General features: G+C 43.4%; 1 protein-coding gene across 1 annotated transcript in view; it reads left to right on the top strand.

The window, feature by feature from the left end:
• Positions 1-17,367, top strand: part of LOC118379263 (alpha-1,3-mannosyl-glycoprotein 4-beta-N-acetylglucosaminyltransferase B) — a 188,417-nt gene that overhangs the window by 95,347 nt on the left and 75,703 nt on the right. Inside the window, exons 5-6 of the mRNA XM_035766270.2 lie at positions 6,407-6,453; positions 11,086-11,199. Coding sequence (XP_035622163.2) covers positions 6,407-6,453; positions 11,086-11,199 — 161 coding nt within the window. The remainder of the gene's footprint in view (positions 1-6,406; positions 6,454-11,085; positions 11,200-17,367) is intronic.

The following is a 17,367-nucleotide window of genomic DNA, read 5'->3' as shown; positions in this document are numbered from 1 at the left end:
TGATTGAATATGTCTGTAAACACACCAGCCAGCTGGTATGCGCATGCTGTGAGGACGCGGCCGGGGATGCCGTCTGCGACTGCAGGCTTGCGAGGATTAACACGTTTAAATGTTTTACTCACGTTGGCTACAGTGAAGGAGAGCCCACTGGTTTTGGTAGCGGGCCGTGTCAGTGGCATTGTATTGTCCTCAAAGCGAGCAAAGAAGTTGTTTAGTCTGTTTGGGAGCAGGGCATCGTGATCCGCGACGGGGCTGGTTTTTCTTTTGTAGTCCGTGATTGACTGTAGACCCTGCCACATACCTCTCGTGTCTGAGCCGTTGATTTACGACTTCACTTTGTCTCTCTACTGAAGCTTAGCTTGTTTGATTGCCTTGCAGAGGGAATAGCTACACTGTTTGTATTCGGTCATGTTTCCGGTCACCTTGTCCTGATTAAAAGCTGTGGTTCGCGGGTTCAGTTTTGCACGATCGCATGATTACTGCATGCAATAGCTGTGGGATCAGTAGAGGCATTCAGGGCAGTAAGGGGGGGACATAAATTAGGTTTCTTACATTGTGTCTTCCAACGCCCCTGGGATCATGTACATTTGCTGAAGCATTATGACAACTCAGTGACACAATAGTTGGGATTAAATGAGCTGGGCTTGGGTCATTGTGAAGTCATTGTCTCCCAACGCAGCCGTACAATGCTGTGAAAGGATCCAGGAACCCAAATGATTTGGTTGGATCCGATCCAACTCAAAATATGAGCTTTGTTTCCAGAAGCTATCAAAATTGTCAATAAATGTGACACCCACAAAGCTGCAATAGTCTCGTAGCCAGTTATGGAGGGCGAAAAGTCTACTGAACCGTTCAATGCCACGATTTAGAGAGGGCAGAGGGCCAGATATTATGGGGCGTTTGTTGGTGTCAAGTAGTGACCCAATCTGTTCTTTAAAATCTATCTTCAACTGTTTTGAGCTGCCCTTCATAATGTCATTGAATCCCCCTTGAACTGTGAAAGACTCAATTTCGTGATGCTGGTTTAAAATGTTTGGCAGCAGCTTATTGATGTCATGTAAAGTTTTTGCTCCAGGGACTGAGACATTTCTCACCATTGAACTGCCCAATACAACGACCTGAGAAGGGAATTGAGAAATCCACCCATTCCCACCCAATGTGTGCGTGGATGTTTGACTGCATGCGCACGCGTTCATGTGTGTGTCTGTATGTATCTATAAAGGACAGGGATCTGAAGAGCTAATGAATGACGCTACCCCAGGCTACTGCCTCTACCACACACACATCCCCTCTTGATCCCCCTAATAGTCTAGACACTAATCATCGCTAACTCCTATAACCCTAAAGCTATCATTCCCATATGACCGATGCTAAGGTAATTAGCGAAAGCGAACAGGCTAGCCTCACAGATAGGCCTATGTGTGTTCACTGGAGTTCATTGTGAAGAAACCCTAATCATGTAAAAGGGTTGTTTAAGTCCAAAGGACAAATTACTAGAAGGAGCCCTGTTGTGATGTGTGTGTGTGTGTGTGCGCGTGCGCGTGCTCTTCCCAGTGCATTGCTCTCCCCTGCTGTCAGTGTGTGACCATATGAATATTCTAAGCAGTTGCATTTGCTCAACTACAGTAATAACACACAGAACTAAACAAATATAATGCATACCATTTTGTTCCATTGTCTTGCGGTGGGTTAGTTGAACTTGCTGACTGAGTTGGGCTACTACTGTATGGCCTTGGTCCTCTGGCTAGCTGGTACCCACATCACTGTACTAGATAGGATTCTACTTGACTATTGCACATTATAAACCGGGTTGTTTGAGCCCTGAATGCTGATTGGCTGAAAGCCCTGGTAAAGTATATCAGACCAAATACCACGGGTATGACACAAAATTACTTAGTAACCAGTGTATCAATAAAGCACCTTCGAGGTTTGTGGTATACAGCCAATATAACACAATCTTGTTCTCCACTGTAAAAAGCATCTAAACATTATCTCCAACATTATTTCAATATTGAAATTTGATCTCAAGCTGTCCCATAGTAATGAGCGTGTCGGGACAAGACAGGCAGCTTTTCTCAGCTAGTTGAAATCATTCATCAGCATCATTTTTATGGATGTATACAAAGACATTTCAAGATAAAAACAGGTCAAACAAAACTAAATGCAGATAGTTTTCTGTCTTTCCAGCTTCAGTCAGAAGTGCTTGTGTTAGCTGTATAGTTGGCTAGCTAGCAAGAGGGGTTAAAGCCTCCATTGCAATTGTTTGACATAGCAACCTGCAAAGTTCTGGAACTATCAACCATGCTTGGGTAGTTTTGCTTTAGATGGCAGTCAATACGAATAGAACTAGCGACCAGAGAATGCCTTACATTGCACTTGACAACCAGTGATAGTGAATGTAGCATCACGTTTTGTGAAATAATCTTGCATTTCAATGCTGGTAACTCGTTGTATAAAAGCAATAATACCATCGAGTTCATGTGTTATGAGCTTTTTATCATGCAGATCCACTGCATGGCTGGGCAATGCCACGATTTAGAGAGGGCAGAGGGCCAGATATTATGGGGCGTTTGTTGGTGTCAAGTAGTGACCCAATCTGTTGAATGGCTACTATACTGTAGCCATTCAATTAAGTATGGCTACAGTATAGGGCTGTATATTAACTGTACATTAAGATAGACACGTCCCACTGGCTGAACACACGCTGTCAGCCAACAGTTGAATAATGAATAATCTGAGGTCATGTTTCTCACCTCTCTGGATGTGGTACATTTAAGTGATAATGCCAGAGAAGCCAGTGTTTGGAGTATATATTGGCACTATACAGTATATTGGCACGGGTGTTGTTTGGCCAGAGACGAAGTCGAGGGCTGGCAAATCGTGCCAATATATCCTCCAAACACTGGTTTCGAGGGCATAATCACTTTTATGCAATGGGTTACCAACAGATTCAAATAATGATTGACATATTTTCATGAAACATTTTTTTATTTTGATTCATTTATTTGTACTATTTAATCCTTCCACAAGATATAGTCCCGACACAAATCTAGGGTTGCTACCCAAGCCGGCTGGTCGTTCGTTCTATTGGTTCGGTTGCCAGAGACGCGACCCAGTTGTTCAGTCTTTTTGTTCTGAATCTATGGACGCGACCCAGTCGTTTGTTCTTAATGTTCCATTGTCATACTGGCTGGCAACATTCTTATCCCTTGCTTGCTAGCGAGCAAACTACGGCTAACTTACAATTACATCAAACAGTGCAGACAGAATAACAACAGTCGCTGCATTTGTTTAAGCTCTTTTCTAGTGGCATTTATTTGGATACATCCATAACAACGAGCTAATGAGGCACGATTTCGCCTGGTATAGAGAATGTGCTCTCTCGTTAGGACACTGTTGTTCAGAGGAGCTAGCCAACAACACAGCTAACACAATCACTTCAAACTGAAGCTGGTAAGACTGCAAACTAGCTGCACTTCATTTCATTTTACCTTTTTTCAACTGACATTTCTTTGTATATATCCATAAAAATTATGCCAGCTGATTCATGAGTGGCTGAAAAACACTGCCTGCCTCTCTCTCTCTCTCGTCCCGACTCCCGACACGTTCATTACTATGGGATAGTTGGATATCGAATTCATATTGAAACAATGTTGCAAATGTCGGGCGAGACAGACAGCAATGTTTATACAAACCCCCGCTGTTGAAAAGTAAATGTTAGTCTAAAAGTAATGTGAGATAATGTTTAGATTATTTTTATAGCGGAGATCAAGTTTATAACTTCACTGCCTGGTCTGATGAGACAGTGGATAGGGCTGATAAGACAGTGGATAGGGCTGATAAGACAGTGGATAGGGCTGATGAGACAGTGGATAGGGCTGATAAGACAGTGGATAGGGCTGATGAGACAGTGGAGGGCTGATAAGACAGTGGAGGGCTGATAAGACAGTGGATAGGGCTGATGAGACAGTGGATAGGGCTGAGATGAGACAGTGGATAGGGCTGATAAGACAGTGGACAGGGCTGATAAGACAGTGGATAGGGCTGATGAGACAGTGGATAGGGCTGATAAGACAGTGGATAGGGCTGATGAGACAGTGGATAGGGCTGATGAGACAGTGGATAGGGCTGATAAGACAGTGGATAGGGCTGATAAGACAGTGGATAGGGCTGATAAGACAGTGGATAGGGCTGATGAGACAGTGGATAGGGCTGATGAGACAGTGGATAGGGCTGATAAGACAGTGGATAGGGCTGATGAGACAGTGGATAGGGCTGATAAGACAGTGGATAGGGCTGATGAGACAGTGGATAGGGCTGATAAGACAGTAAGACAGTGGATAGGGCTGATAAGACAGTGGATAGGGCTGATGAGACAGTGGATAGGGCTGATAAGACAGTGGTAGGGCTGATAGGGCTGATAAGACAGTGGAGGGCTGATGAGACAGTGGTAGGGCTGACGAGACAGTGGATAGGGCTGATGAGACAGTGGATAGGGCTGATGAGACAGTGGATAGGGCTTATGAGACAGTGGATAGGGCTGATAAGACAGTGGATAGGGCTGATGAGACAGTGGATAGGGCTGATGAGACAGTGGATAGGGCTGATGAGACAGTGGCTTGCGCAGTCAGATGGATCAAAGTAAATAGGCATTTTAAGGTCAAAGATTTAGCCGGTGGAAACTTGTGGAAAAAACTCCGGCTGGAATGCTCTTTTAACCAATCACCATTCAGGATTAGACCCACCCATTGTATAATCCACCAATGTAGTGTCTCACACCTGAGGGGGGTCTGGTGTTGTACGAAGCCTAATATAGCACACGCCAGCCTCTTGGAGAGATGAAAACAGTCGGGTATTTCAGCTTTTTTCTGTCAACTTCTCTCTCTCTCTCTCTCTCTCTCTCTCTCTCTCTCACTCACTCACTTCACTCACTCACTCACTCACTCACTCACTCACTCACTCACTCACTCACTCAGACACACACACACACACTTCTCCCCTTCTTTCCCTAGTCCTTGCTTCGTCTTTGACATGGGAGATTAAGTAATGCTTAAACAAATCCCCCTTTCTCTGCCTCCCTTCCTCCTAATATCCTTCCTGGTGGACTAGCTCTGAGAAAGCATTCAGGCTAGTGCACACTGTTTACAGTCACAGTTTCAAATGTCCAATTCCGCCTCTATACCCTACAGTCCACCCGTACACATTTCATATAGATTTGAAATGATTGGATAGGTCTTAGTTTCACATGGCCAGTTGGAATTTTCACAGTATATTCCTCATACCTATTCAAAATCTTTTCAGATCTACACAAAGTAACATGGGGGAAGGGTTTAGGGATTGATTTGGAATTGGGCAAGACTGTCTGTCGGCTCAAAGGCCCCAAAACCATTTAACATAGGAAACCAGAAAAAGGGATATATGGTTTCTCTTGTTTTTCAAGAGAATATTTGGACAAAAACAGGACAAAATGTTTTATTCAAATGTGACAGGATATATTGTTTTCATTGTGATAATTCCTCTTCCCTCCCTCCCTACATCCCTCTATTCCTCTCTCGGACAGTTAATTTGGGAAGCAGAGGATGCGGTCAAAGTGATCCCAGGTGTTTCCTGTTGGCCATCTGATCTCTTGCGCCTGTCTCTCCACTTCCGATGCTCCCTCCATCCTTCCCTCTACCCGTAAACCTTTCAGGATGGAGATTCATAGTCAGGGAATTTGTAATCATTTGCTGTTTAATAACCGATACATTTCCGATACATTTTTAGAGTTGGTCCTCCAGATTGGAATGACTAGGCAGGGCAACAGCCAAAGAAAGATGGCGTTAGCTGTTAGTTATACAATATTAGTTGGTATTGCATGATGTTACTGTGCATTACTTTGCTGAGGCATATCCTCTTGAACAAGCACAATGTTTTGGGGTTTGATTATGGATCTATATGGAAGTAATCAAGTAGTCCCAGCTCAAACCTGGTCGGTGGATGAATACATGTGTGTACATGTTATCCTCTCCCTGACCTCATCACAGCTCTGGATGCTGGATTCATACTGAGCCAGATAATTACACCATCAAGCGGCTGATTCCACTTGGGAAGAAACTGGAACAGCCCACAAGCCCCACGGTGGCCATCTCGGAACACCATCTTGAACCGTTGCGCAATTATTGTAACGTTGTTGTTGTGATAAAAAAGCATTTAGTGATTTTTATTCCATATTGTATCCAGGGAAGATTGTAGCTGACAAAGGCAACATTATTTTAGGTAAAACATGATGTGTGTACAGTATTGCAGTGCACATAGTAACAGAATGTATACTATGTCAATACCTTTATGTAGCCACACTATCTGTTAATGGCACAACAAAGGCATGAACATTTGGTTTTATTCAGGGGGGTTTTCTCATGTTTTGCAGACGGACCAACAGTACGCCAACAGCGTGGCTGACAACCTCAAGCGCCTGTAAGTACCGTGGCATGATGGGATGGTGTTTCCATGGAGACCTGCCTATTTGGGCTCAGGGGGCTCAGGGTGTGGTTTGGGAGTGTGTGTGTGTGTGTGTGTGTGTGTGTGTGTGTGTGTGTGTGTGTGTGTGTGTGTGTGTGTGTGTGTGTGTGTGTGTGTGTGTGTGTGTGTGTGCGTGCGTGCGTGTGTGTGTGCGTGTGCGTGTGTGTGTGTGTGTGTGTTTTTTACATGACTAGTTATTGTGAGTGTGTTTGCTACCTGTGTTTAATGTTTGCATGTTCATGTGCAAATGTGAGTGTGTGTGGGTGAGTAACTGCTGTATTTGTTATAAACTTGTTATAAAGAAAGGTCCTCTCACTGTCAACTGTGTTTATTTTCAGCAAACTTAAAATGTGTAAATATTTGTATGAACATAAGATTCAACAACTGAGACAAAGACTCAATAGGTTCCACAGACATGTGACTAACAGAAATGGAATGTCCCTGAACAATAGGGGATCAAAATCAGAAGTAACAGTCAGTATCTGGTGTGGCCACCAGCTGCATTAAGAACTGCAGTGCATCTCCTCTTCATGGACTGCACCAGATTTGGCAGTTCTTGCTGTGAGATGTTACCTCACTCTTCCACCAAGACACCCTACCAGTTCCTAGACATTTCTGGGGGGAATGGCCCTAGCCCTCACCCTCCGATCCAACAGGTCTCAGACGTACTCAATGGGATTGAGATCCGTGCTCTTCGCTGGCCATGGCAGAACACTGACATTCCTGTCTTGCAGGAAATCACGCACAGAATGAGCAGTATGGCTGGTGGCATTGTCATGCTGGAGGGTCATGTCAGGATGAGCCTGCAGGATGGGTACCACATGAGGGAGGAGGATGTCTTCCCTGTAACTCACAGCGTTGAGATTGCCTGCAATGACTACAAGCTCAGTCTGATGATGCTGTGACACACCGCCCCAGATCACAGAGCACTTTTTGCCGGTCCTGTCTGGTGGATTTGTGCCCATAGGCGACGTTGTTGCCGGTGATGTCTGGTGAGGACCTGCCTTACAACAGGCCAACAAGCCCCCAGTTTCAGCCTATTGTGGACAGTCTGAGCACTGATGGAGGGATTGTGCGTTCCTGGTGTAACTCGGGCAGTTGTTGTTGCCATCCTGTACCTGTCTCGCAGGTGTGATGTTCGGATGTACCGATCCTGTGCAGGTGTTGTTACATGTGGTCTGTCACTGTGAGCTGTTCATCCTGTCTCCCTGTAGCGCTGTCTTAGGCATCTCACAGTACAGACATTGCAATTTATTGCCCTGGCCACATCTGCAGTCCTCATTCCTCCTTGCAGTATGCCTAAGGCACGTTCATGCAGATGAGCAGGGACCCTGTGCATCTTTCTTTTGGTGTTTTTCAGTCAGTAGAAAAGCCTCTTTTAGTGTCCTTAGATTTCATAACTGTGACATTATTGTCCTACCATCTGTAAGCTGTAAGCTGTCTTAACGACCGTTCCACAGGTGCATGTTCATTAATTGTTTATGGTTCATTGAACAAGCATGGGAAACAGTGTATAAGCTCTTTACAATGAGGATCTGTGAAGTTATTTAGATTTTTGCGAATTATCTTTGAAGGACAGGGTCCTGAAAAGGGGACGTTTCTTTTTTTGCTGAGTTTACTTGTGTGCATATGTCATGCTTGATCTCTGCTTGAGTGTGTAAGTCCTTGATCTATTCGACACGTGTGCACATCTGTCTTCTTTGTGTGTGCATGTGTCTATTTGAATGTACATGTGTGTATGTGTGTATGTGTGTATGTGTGTGTGTGTGTGTGTGCAATTGAACGTATCCTGTTTACATTCCATCACAGACACACACACATACACACATACACACACACACACACACACACACACACACACACACACACACACACACACACACACACACACACACACACACACACACACACACACACACACACACACACACACACACACACACACACACACACACACACACACACACACACACACACACACACACACAGAGTACAAAATAAGCAACCTAAATAGAATTCACAACCACAAAGGACTCAACAACAGAGAAACAGGTCTCCTTGGGAATGCCTTTGTGTTTTAACACTGTTCCTGTCTGTTTACCCTTAGGGCTGTAGTGTAAATCTGAGTGCCTTCAGAATCCATGGGGGTTCTCCTACTTTACTTTGACTACACATTGCTTGAGGCACGTGTTTGCTCTGCATTGCTCTACAACTATGTGGGTATAGGTAATGTTAATACACAGTGAGATATTTAGTCAGACTATTGATGTTTTGACGTATGAGTGAGAATATGTACTTTCTAAACACCAAAGGATACAGATTAATGATAGTGTGCATTCAAAATGTTAAAATACCTAATATCTTTCTTATAAAATAGTGAGGGGAATAACATAAAATACTGGCTGATAAGTAATCCTATTTGCATTCACACCAGCACTAGAGAGTAAATGAACAACAGTTTCATATTAAATAAACACATGCATACAGACACATTCTTTTCTGTTTACTGGCTTTGTCTGATCTCTGGAGAGAGACAGATCTGTCCCATCTTATTTCTCTCTTTCTTTATTTCTCTCTGTCTCTCTCTGTCTCTCTCTCTACCCCTCTCTCTCTTTCCTTCTTTCTTTCTTTCTTTCTTTCTTTCTTTCTTTCTTTCTTTCTCTCTTTCTCTCTCTCTCTCTCTCTCTCTCTCTCTCTCTCTCTCTCTCTCTCTCTCGCGTTGTGTCTCTCAGACACAAACACACTCTTACACACACAAACACCACTTTCCATCCTGTTATTAATTTCCTCCTAGCACCTTATCTAAACATACAGAATCCTCCTCACAACATGCCCACGGTGCAGGTTTTAGAGCCTGCTGTTTTAGACTCCTGCTTGTCTTTTCCTGCCGAGGTGGCCAATTTGACCCAAGATGATACCAGTGGTCACTTCGTTGCTGTCACTCCCTACGTCCGCTAAGGGGGTCACCTCACCTCACGAGAGGTCCTGCATTCCAAATGACACCCTATTCCCTATATAGTGCACTACTTCTGATCAAAGACTAGTGCTGAGTGATTAGTGCTTTTGGAGGTTGTTTCGGTTCAATTATTAGAAAATAATCAAGGATTTCAGTTTCAATAATTTTAACAAAATATTAATTGGATTAGTAGGTTGAATGCTGTAACAACACAGAATAAAACAATAAATAAAAGTCCCATGATGGTAGTGACTGACATTACTGCTTATCACTTATTAACCATAATGTATTCAAATTACTCAAATAAGATATTTCAGTTGTGTATATTACATTTGTTTTATTTGAAGACTTTATTATTTCATTCCAAGTCATCTCATCTCTATAGAGCTGCTGCCTCTGCTGTCTGATGAAATCACTATTTTAGTAGTTCCTCAAAGTAAATAAGGCATACTTTTATGATTGCTGAATACCAACTATCAATCACTTAGATCATGTATCTTCAGGTAGAGACACCTCGCGAAGCAACTGCTCTCTATCCCTCAAGATTGTGCATTCTTCTCACTTCTCCCTATCTGTGTCTGTCCCACATTAACTTAACTAATGTAGCTGGTGTAAAAGAAACACACGAACCAGAGAAGTAGGTGCGCAATGGATTATGGTCATTGTAGTTAATTACCACGTTTTCTGCGCTAAACTATGTAGAATATTGGCCTGTTGGAAGCTACAACTCTAAAGAAACTGTGCGTTGAGCTCACAGAAATGGAATTCAAAAATCATTTAACCGACGTCGGTCGTTTAAGTTGTTTAGAAACCGAAAATTAACATTTATGTTAATCGCTCAGCACTACCAGAACCAGATGGGCCATCGGAAAAAGTAGTGTACTACATAGGGAATAGGGTGTAATTTGGGATCGAGGCTGGAGATGGCTATGGGGGTCGATGGAGGGAAGGGGGAAGTGAAGAGGGGAGGAGGGAGGTTGAATATCTCCCCTGTCACCTCGACATTCTCTCAGGGAGATTGAAGACCCAGGAGAGAGGGGTTGGTTGTGTGTGTTTGTGTGTGTGTGTGTGTGTGCACTATTGTGAGTTAGTGTGTGTGAGTGTGTGGTTCCTCAGGCACACACACCTCTCCTGTCCTGGTTGATTGACAGGGTTAGTGATTACACACTTGAGACCTGACCCCTGTCTCTCTCCTGAATGGCTCGTCTCTCTGTCTTCATACATTGTAATCTGACACCTTCCTCCCACGGAGATGTTACAACAGTGGTGGTGGTGTGTGTGTGTGTGTGTGTGTGTGTGTGTGTGTGTGTGTGTGTGTGTGTGTGTGCGTGCGTGCGTGCGTGTGTGTGTGTGTGTGTGTGATCCTGTCTCCATCTCCCCTGGTTACCACCTATCAACCACCTGACCAGAGAGGAAGTCAATAGTGTTTGTGGAAAGGGTGGCAGGGACCCACATACTGTTGTGTCTGTCTGTCTGCCTGTCTATCTGCCTGTTTGTGTCTGTCTGGCTGTCGGTCTGTCTGCCTGTATCTATCATAACTGTGTCTTTGTGATAGTAGTAGTTGGGATTGTTCAACTCTTTCTCTTCCCCTCTCTCTCCCCCTCGCCAACACTCTCTCCTCTCTCTGTCAGGTTTCCAGTGGAGATCCAGTCAGGTCTTCTGGAAGTCATATCTCCGTCTGTCCACTTCTACCCCGACTTCTCCCGCCTCAAAGAGTCCTTCGGAGACCCCAAGGAGAGGGTCAGGTAAGACTGCAGCCTTCTCAGCAGTTTTCACAATTGTCTGAGGGTTCAACTGCAGTTAATTTCAGGAGACAAGTTGAAATGTAACTCATGTCTTGAACCTTGGCCCATTGTTTGGTTAGAGGATTCCAAGAAGATTTGTTCAAATGAAACTGGGCCACAGGAGATTGGTGGCAACTTATTAGGGTAGGATGGGCTTGTGGTAATGGCTGAAGCAGAGTCAGTGGAATGGTATCAAATACATCAAACATGGTTTCCATGTGTTTGATGTCATTTGATTTGCTCTGTTCCAGCCATTATTATGAGCTGTGCTCCCCTCAGCAGCCTCCACTGAACTGAGCGCGTGTGTGTGAGTGTATGTGTGTGCTGTCTTGTTGAGTCCGACATGAGGAAGCTCTCCACTGCTCTGTCCTTGTGTGACTTGATGACATCACTTCAGTGTCACCACATCTCCCTTCACTTACTTATCACCCTGCAGTGTGTGTGTGTGTGTGTGTGTGTGTGTGTGTGTGTGTGTGTGTGTGTGTGTGTGTGTGTGTGTGTGTGTGTGTGTGTGTGTGTGTGTGTGTGTGTGTGTGTGTGTGTGTGTGTATGCGCGTGCACGTGCATGCGTGTGAATATGTCATGTGCATAACTGTGCATGCATTAGCCTCTGTGTCTGTCTGCCTGTCTGTTTGTTTTTCTGACTGTCTATGTATGAACAGTGCTTTCAGAAAGTATTAACACCCCTTGACCTTTTCTACATTTTGGTGGGATTCAAATGGATTAGTCCTTTTTTTGTAAACGATCTTCACAAAATACTCAGTAATGTCAAAGTGGAAGAAAAATTCAAACGTGTAAAAAATAGAAAACACGTATGTACAGTGGGGAGAACAATTATTTGATACACTGCCGATTTTGCAGGTTTTCCTACTTACAAAGCATGTAGAGGTCTGTAATTTTTATCATAGGTACACTTCAACTGTGAGAGACGGAATCTAAAACAAAAATCCAGAAAATCACATTGACATGATTTGGAAAGGCACACACCTGTCTATATAAGGTCCCACAGTTGACAGTGCATGGCAGAGAAAAAACCAAGCCATGAGGTCGAAGGAATAGTCCTTAGAGCTCCGAGACAGGATTGTGTCGAGGCACAGATCTGGGGAAGTGTAGCAAAACATTTCTGCAGCATTGAAGGTCCCCAAGAACACAGTGGTCTCTATCATTCTTAAATGGAAGAAGTTTGGAACCATCAAGACTCTTCCTAGAGCTGGCTGCCAGGCCAAACTGAGCAATCGGGGGAGAAGGACCTCGGTCAGGGTGTTGACCAAGATCCCGGTGGTCACTCTGAAAGAGCTCCAATGTTCCTCTGCTGAGATGGGAGAACCTTCCAGAAGGACAACCATCTTTGCAGCACTCCACCATTTAGGTCTTTATGGTAGAGTGGCCAGACGGAAGCCACTCCTCAGTGAAAGGCACATGACAGCCCGCTATGAGTTTGCTAAAAGGCACCTAAAGACTCTCAGACCATGAGAAACAAGATTCTCTGGCCTGATGAAACCAAGATTGAACTCTTTGACACAGGATTTTGAATGAATTTATTTGCAAATGATGGTGGAAAATAACTATTTGGTCAATAACAAAGTTTATCTCAATACTTTGTTATATACCTTTTGTTGGCAATGACAGAGGTCAAGCGTTTTCTGTAAGTCTTCACAAGGTTTTCACACACTGTTGCTGGTATTTTGGCCCATTCCTCCAGGCAGATGAAACGTGGCTGGGTCTTTCAGCATGACAATGATCCCAAACACACCGCCTGGGCAACGAAGGAGTGGCTTCACTCCTTCGTTGTAGTGATGTTTTGGGGCTGTTGCTGGGCAACATGGACTTTCAACTCCCTCCAAAGGTTTTCTATGGGGTTGAGATCTGGAGACTGGCCAGGCCACTCCAGGACCTTGAAATGCTTCTTACGAAGCCACTCCTTCGTTGCCCAGGCGGTGTGTTTGGGATCATTGTCATGCTGAAAGACCCAGCCACGTTTCATCTTCAATGCTCTTGCTGATGGAAGGAGGTTTTCTCTCAAAATCTCACGATACATGGCCCCATTCATTATTTCCTTTACATGGATCAGTCGTCCTGGTCCCTTTGCAGAAAAACAGCCCCAAAGCATGATGTTTCCACCCCCATGCTTCACAGTAGGTATGGTGTTCTTTGGATGCAACTCAGCATTCTTTGTCCTCCAAACAAGACCCACGTCCCTGGCTACGTATTGTGTTACTGATGGTTGGCTTTGTTACTTTGGTCCCAGATCTCTGCAGGTCATTCACTAGGTCCCCCGCGTGGTTCTGGGATTTTTGCTCACCGTTCTTGTGATAATTTTGACCCCACGTGGTGAGATCTTGCGTGGAGCCCCAGATCGAGGGAGATTATCAGTGGTCTTGTATGTCTTCCATTTCCTAATATTTGCTCCCACAGTTGATTTCTTCAAACCAAGCTGCTTACCTATTGCAGATTCAATCTTCCCAGCCTGGTGCAGGTCTACAATTTTGTTTCTGGTGTCCTTTGACAGCTCTTTGGTCTTGGCCATAGTGGAGTTTGGAGTGTGACTGTTTGAGGTTGTGGACAGGTGTCTTTTATACTGATAACAAGTTCAAACAGGTTCCATTAATACAGGTAATGAGTGGAGGACAGAGGATCCTCTTAAAGAAGAAGTTACAGGTCTGTGAGAGCCAGAAATAATGAATAAATAAATTCATTAAAAATCCTACAATGTGATTTTCTGGATTTTTTTTTTCATTTTGTCTGTCATAGTTGAAGTGTACCTATGATGAAATTACAGGCCTCTCTCATCTTTTTAAGTGGGAGAACTTGCACAATTGGTGGCTGACTAAATACCTTTTTGCCCCACTGTACATATAAATACACATATATATATATACACACATTCACACACATCTTTTAAAAATATATTTTCCTTACCACCCCCTCCCCCAATTGGAGGAACATTCAATGGTGAGAAATGTCTCCGTCCTTGGAGCAAAAACTTAGTGCTTTCCAGGAGCACAAGTACAGGACATCAATAAGCTGCTCCCAAACATTTTAAACCAGCATCAGGACATTTAGTCTGTCAAAGTTCATGTGGGATTTAAAGACATTATGAAGGGCATCTCAGAACAGCTGAAGATGGATTTTAAAGAACAGATTGGGTCACTACTTGACACCAACAAGCGCCCCATAATATCTGGCCCTCTGCCCTCTCTAAATCGTGGCATTGAACGGTTCAGTAGACTTTTCGTCCTCCATAACTGGCTACGAGACTATTGCAGCTTTGTGGGTGTCACATTTATTGACAATTTTGATAGCTTCTGGAAACAAAGCTCATATTTTGAGTTGGATCGGATCCAACCAAATCATTTGGGTTCCTGGATCCTTTCACAGCATTGTAAGGCTACATCCATTGGATGTAGTGATCACAATATAGTAGCCATATCTTGGAAAACCAAAGTTCCAAAGGCTGGTACTAATATAGTGTATAAGAGGTCATACAATACATTTTGTAGTGATTCCTATGTTGTTGATGTAAAGAATATTTGTTGGTCTGTGGAGTGTAATGACGAGCAATCAGACGCTGCACTTGACACATTTACAGTTGAAGTAGGAAGTTTACATACACCTTAGCCAAATACAGTTAAACTCAGTTTTTCATAATTCCTGACATTTAGTCCTCGTAAAAATTCCCTGTCTTAGGTCAGTTAGGATCACCACTTTATTTTAAGACTGTGAAATGTCAGAATAATAGTAATTTCAGCTTCCCAGTGGGTCAGAAGTTTACATACACTCAATTTGTATGTGGTAACATTGCCTTTAAATTGCCTTTAAATGGTTTAACTTGAGTCAAACGTTTCGGGTAGCCTTCCACAAACTTCCAACAATAAGTTGGGTGAATTTTGGCCATTTCCACCTGACATAGCAGGTGAAACTGAGTCAGGTTTGTAGGCCTCCTTGCTCGCACGTGCTTTTTCAGTTCTGCCCACAAAATGTCTATGGGGTTGAAGTCAGGGCTTTGTAATGGCCACTCCAATACCTTGACTGTGTTGTCCTTAAGCCATTTGCCACAACTTTGGAAGTATGCTTGGGGTCATTGTCCATTTGGAAGACTCATTTGCGACCAAGCTTTAACTTCCTGACTGATGTCTTGAGATGTTTATTCAATATATCCACATAATTTTCCTCCCTCATGATGCCATCTAGTTTGTGAAGTGCACCAGTCTCTCTTGCAGCAAAGCACCCCCACAACATGGTACTGCCACCAACGTGCTTCACGGTTGGGATGTTGTTCTTTGGCTTGCAAGCCTCCCCTTTTTCCTCCAAACATAACGATGGTAATTATGGCCAAACAGTTCTATTTTCAGTTCATCAGACCAGAGGGCATTTCTCCAAAAGTACGATCTTTGTCCCCATGTGCAGTTGTAAAGCGTAGTCTGGCTTTTTTTATGGCAGTTTTGGAGCAGTGATTTCTTCTTTGCTGAGCGACCTTTCAGGTTATGTCAATATAGGACTTGTTTTACTGTGGATATAGATACTTTTGTACCTGTTTCCTCCAGCATCTTCACAAGGTCCTTTGCTGTTGTTCTGGGATAGATTTGCACTTTTCGCACCAAAGTATGTCTCCTTCCTGAGCGGTATGGTGGCTGAGTGGTCCCATGGTGTTTATACTTGCGTACTATTGTTTGTACAGATGAACGTGGTACCTTCAGGCATTTGGAAATTGCTCCCAAGGATGAACCAGACTTGTGGAGGTCTACAATTTTTTTCTGAGGTCTTGGCTGATTTCTTATGATTTTCCCTTGATGTCAAACAAACAGTCACTGCGTTTCCAAGTAGGCCTTGAAATACATCCAGAGGTACACCTCAATTGGAGGAATTTTCCAAGGTGTTCAAAGGCACAGTCAACTTAGTATGTAATCTTCTGACCCACTGGAATTGTGATACAGTGAATTATAAGTTAAATAATCTGTCTGTAAACAATTGTTGGAAAAATTACTTGTCATTCACAATGTAGATGTCTTAACCGACTTGCCAAAACTACAGTTTGTTAACAAGAAATTTGTGGAGTGGTTGAAAAACGAGTTTTAATTACTCCAACCTAAGTGTATGTAACTTCCGACTTCAACTGTATGAAATTGCTTATCTCATTTACTAATAAACATGCACCCATTAAGAAAATGGTTGTATAAACACTTAAATTGTAGTGGATTGATGATTAATTGAAAAAATGTTTTGGTTGAGAGGGATGAGGCAAAAGGAATGACAAATAAGTCTACTTTGCAGACGTACTGCAAATTGAGATGTCATGTGACTAAACTGAATAAAAAGAAGAAACTACACTATGAAACAGAAAAGAAAAATGACATGAAGAATGATAGTAAAAAGCTTTGGAGCACCTTAATTTACATTTTGGAATCAGATGGCTCATTCATCACAAAACCCACTGATATTGCCAACTACTTGAATGAAATGGTCATTGGAAAGATTATCAAACTTAGGCATGACATGCCAGCAACAAACACTAACAATACACATCCAAGTAGATCTAACCAAATTATGAAAGACAAGCATTGTAATTTAGAATATTGACATGTTGAATGCACCAAGCTGTCTTTCTAAACCACTGGCACACAGCTCGGACACCCACCCATACCCCACAAGACATGCCACCAGAGGTCTCTTCACGCTCCCCAGGTCCGGAACAGACTATGGGAGGCACACAGCTCGGACACCCACCCATACCCCACAAGACATGCCACCAGAGGCATCTAAATCTTGTTGGGGGAGAAGGGGGGTGAGAAGGATTCACGCTCCCCTAGGTATAAGTCCGGAACAGACTATGGGAGTCGCACAGTACTACATAAAGCCATGACTACATGGAACTCTATTCTACATCAAGTAACTCATGCAAGCAGTAAAATTTGATTTAAAAACTGATTTAAAAAATACACCTTATGGAACTGCAGGGACTGTGAAGCAAGACAAACCTAGGCACAGACACATGCATACACACACACACACACGATAACATACACACTATACACACACGTACACATCGATTTTGTATTGTTGATATGTCGTAGTAGAGTAAGGACCTGAGGGCACATACTTAATGTGTTGTGAAATCTATTGTAATGTTTT

The sequence above is a fragment of the Oncorhynchus keta genome, chromosome 4 (assembly GCF_023373465.1).
Source record: "Oncorhynchus keta strain PuntledgeMale-10-30-2019 chromosome 4, Oket_V2, whole genome shotgun sequence".
Classification (NCBI taxonomy): Eukaryota; Metazoa; Chordata; class Actinopteri; order Salmoniformes; family Salmonidae; genus Oncorhynchus; species Oncorhynchus keta.
The sequence above is the reverse complement of the archived record's forward strand: the minus strand, read 5'-3'. Positions and strand labels throughout refer to the sequence as shown.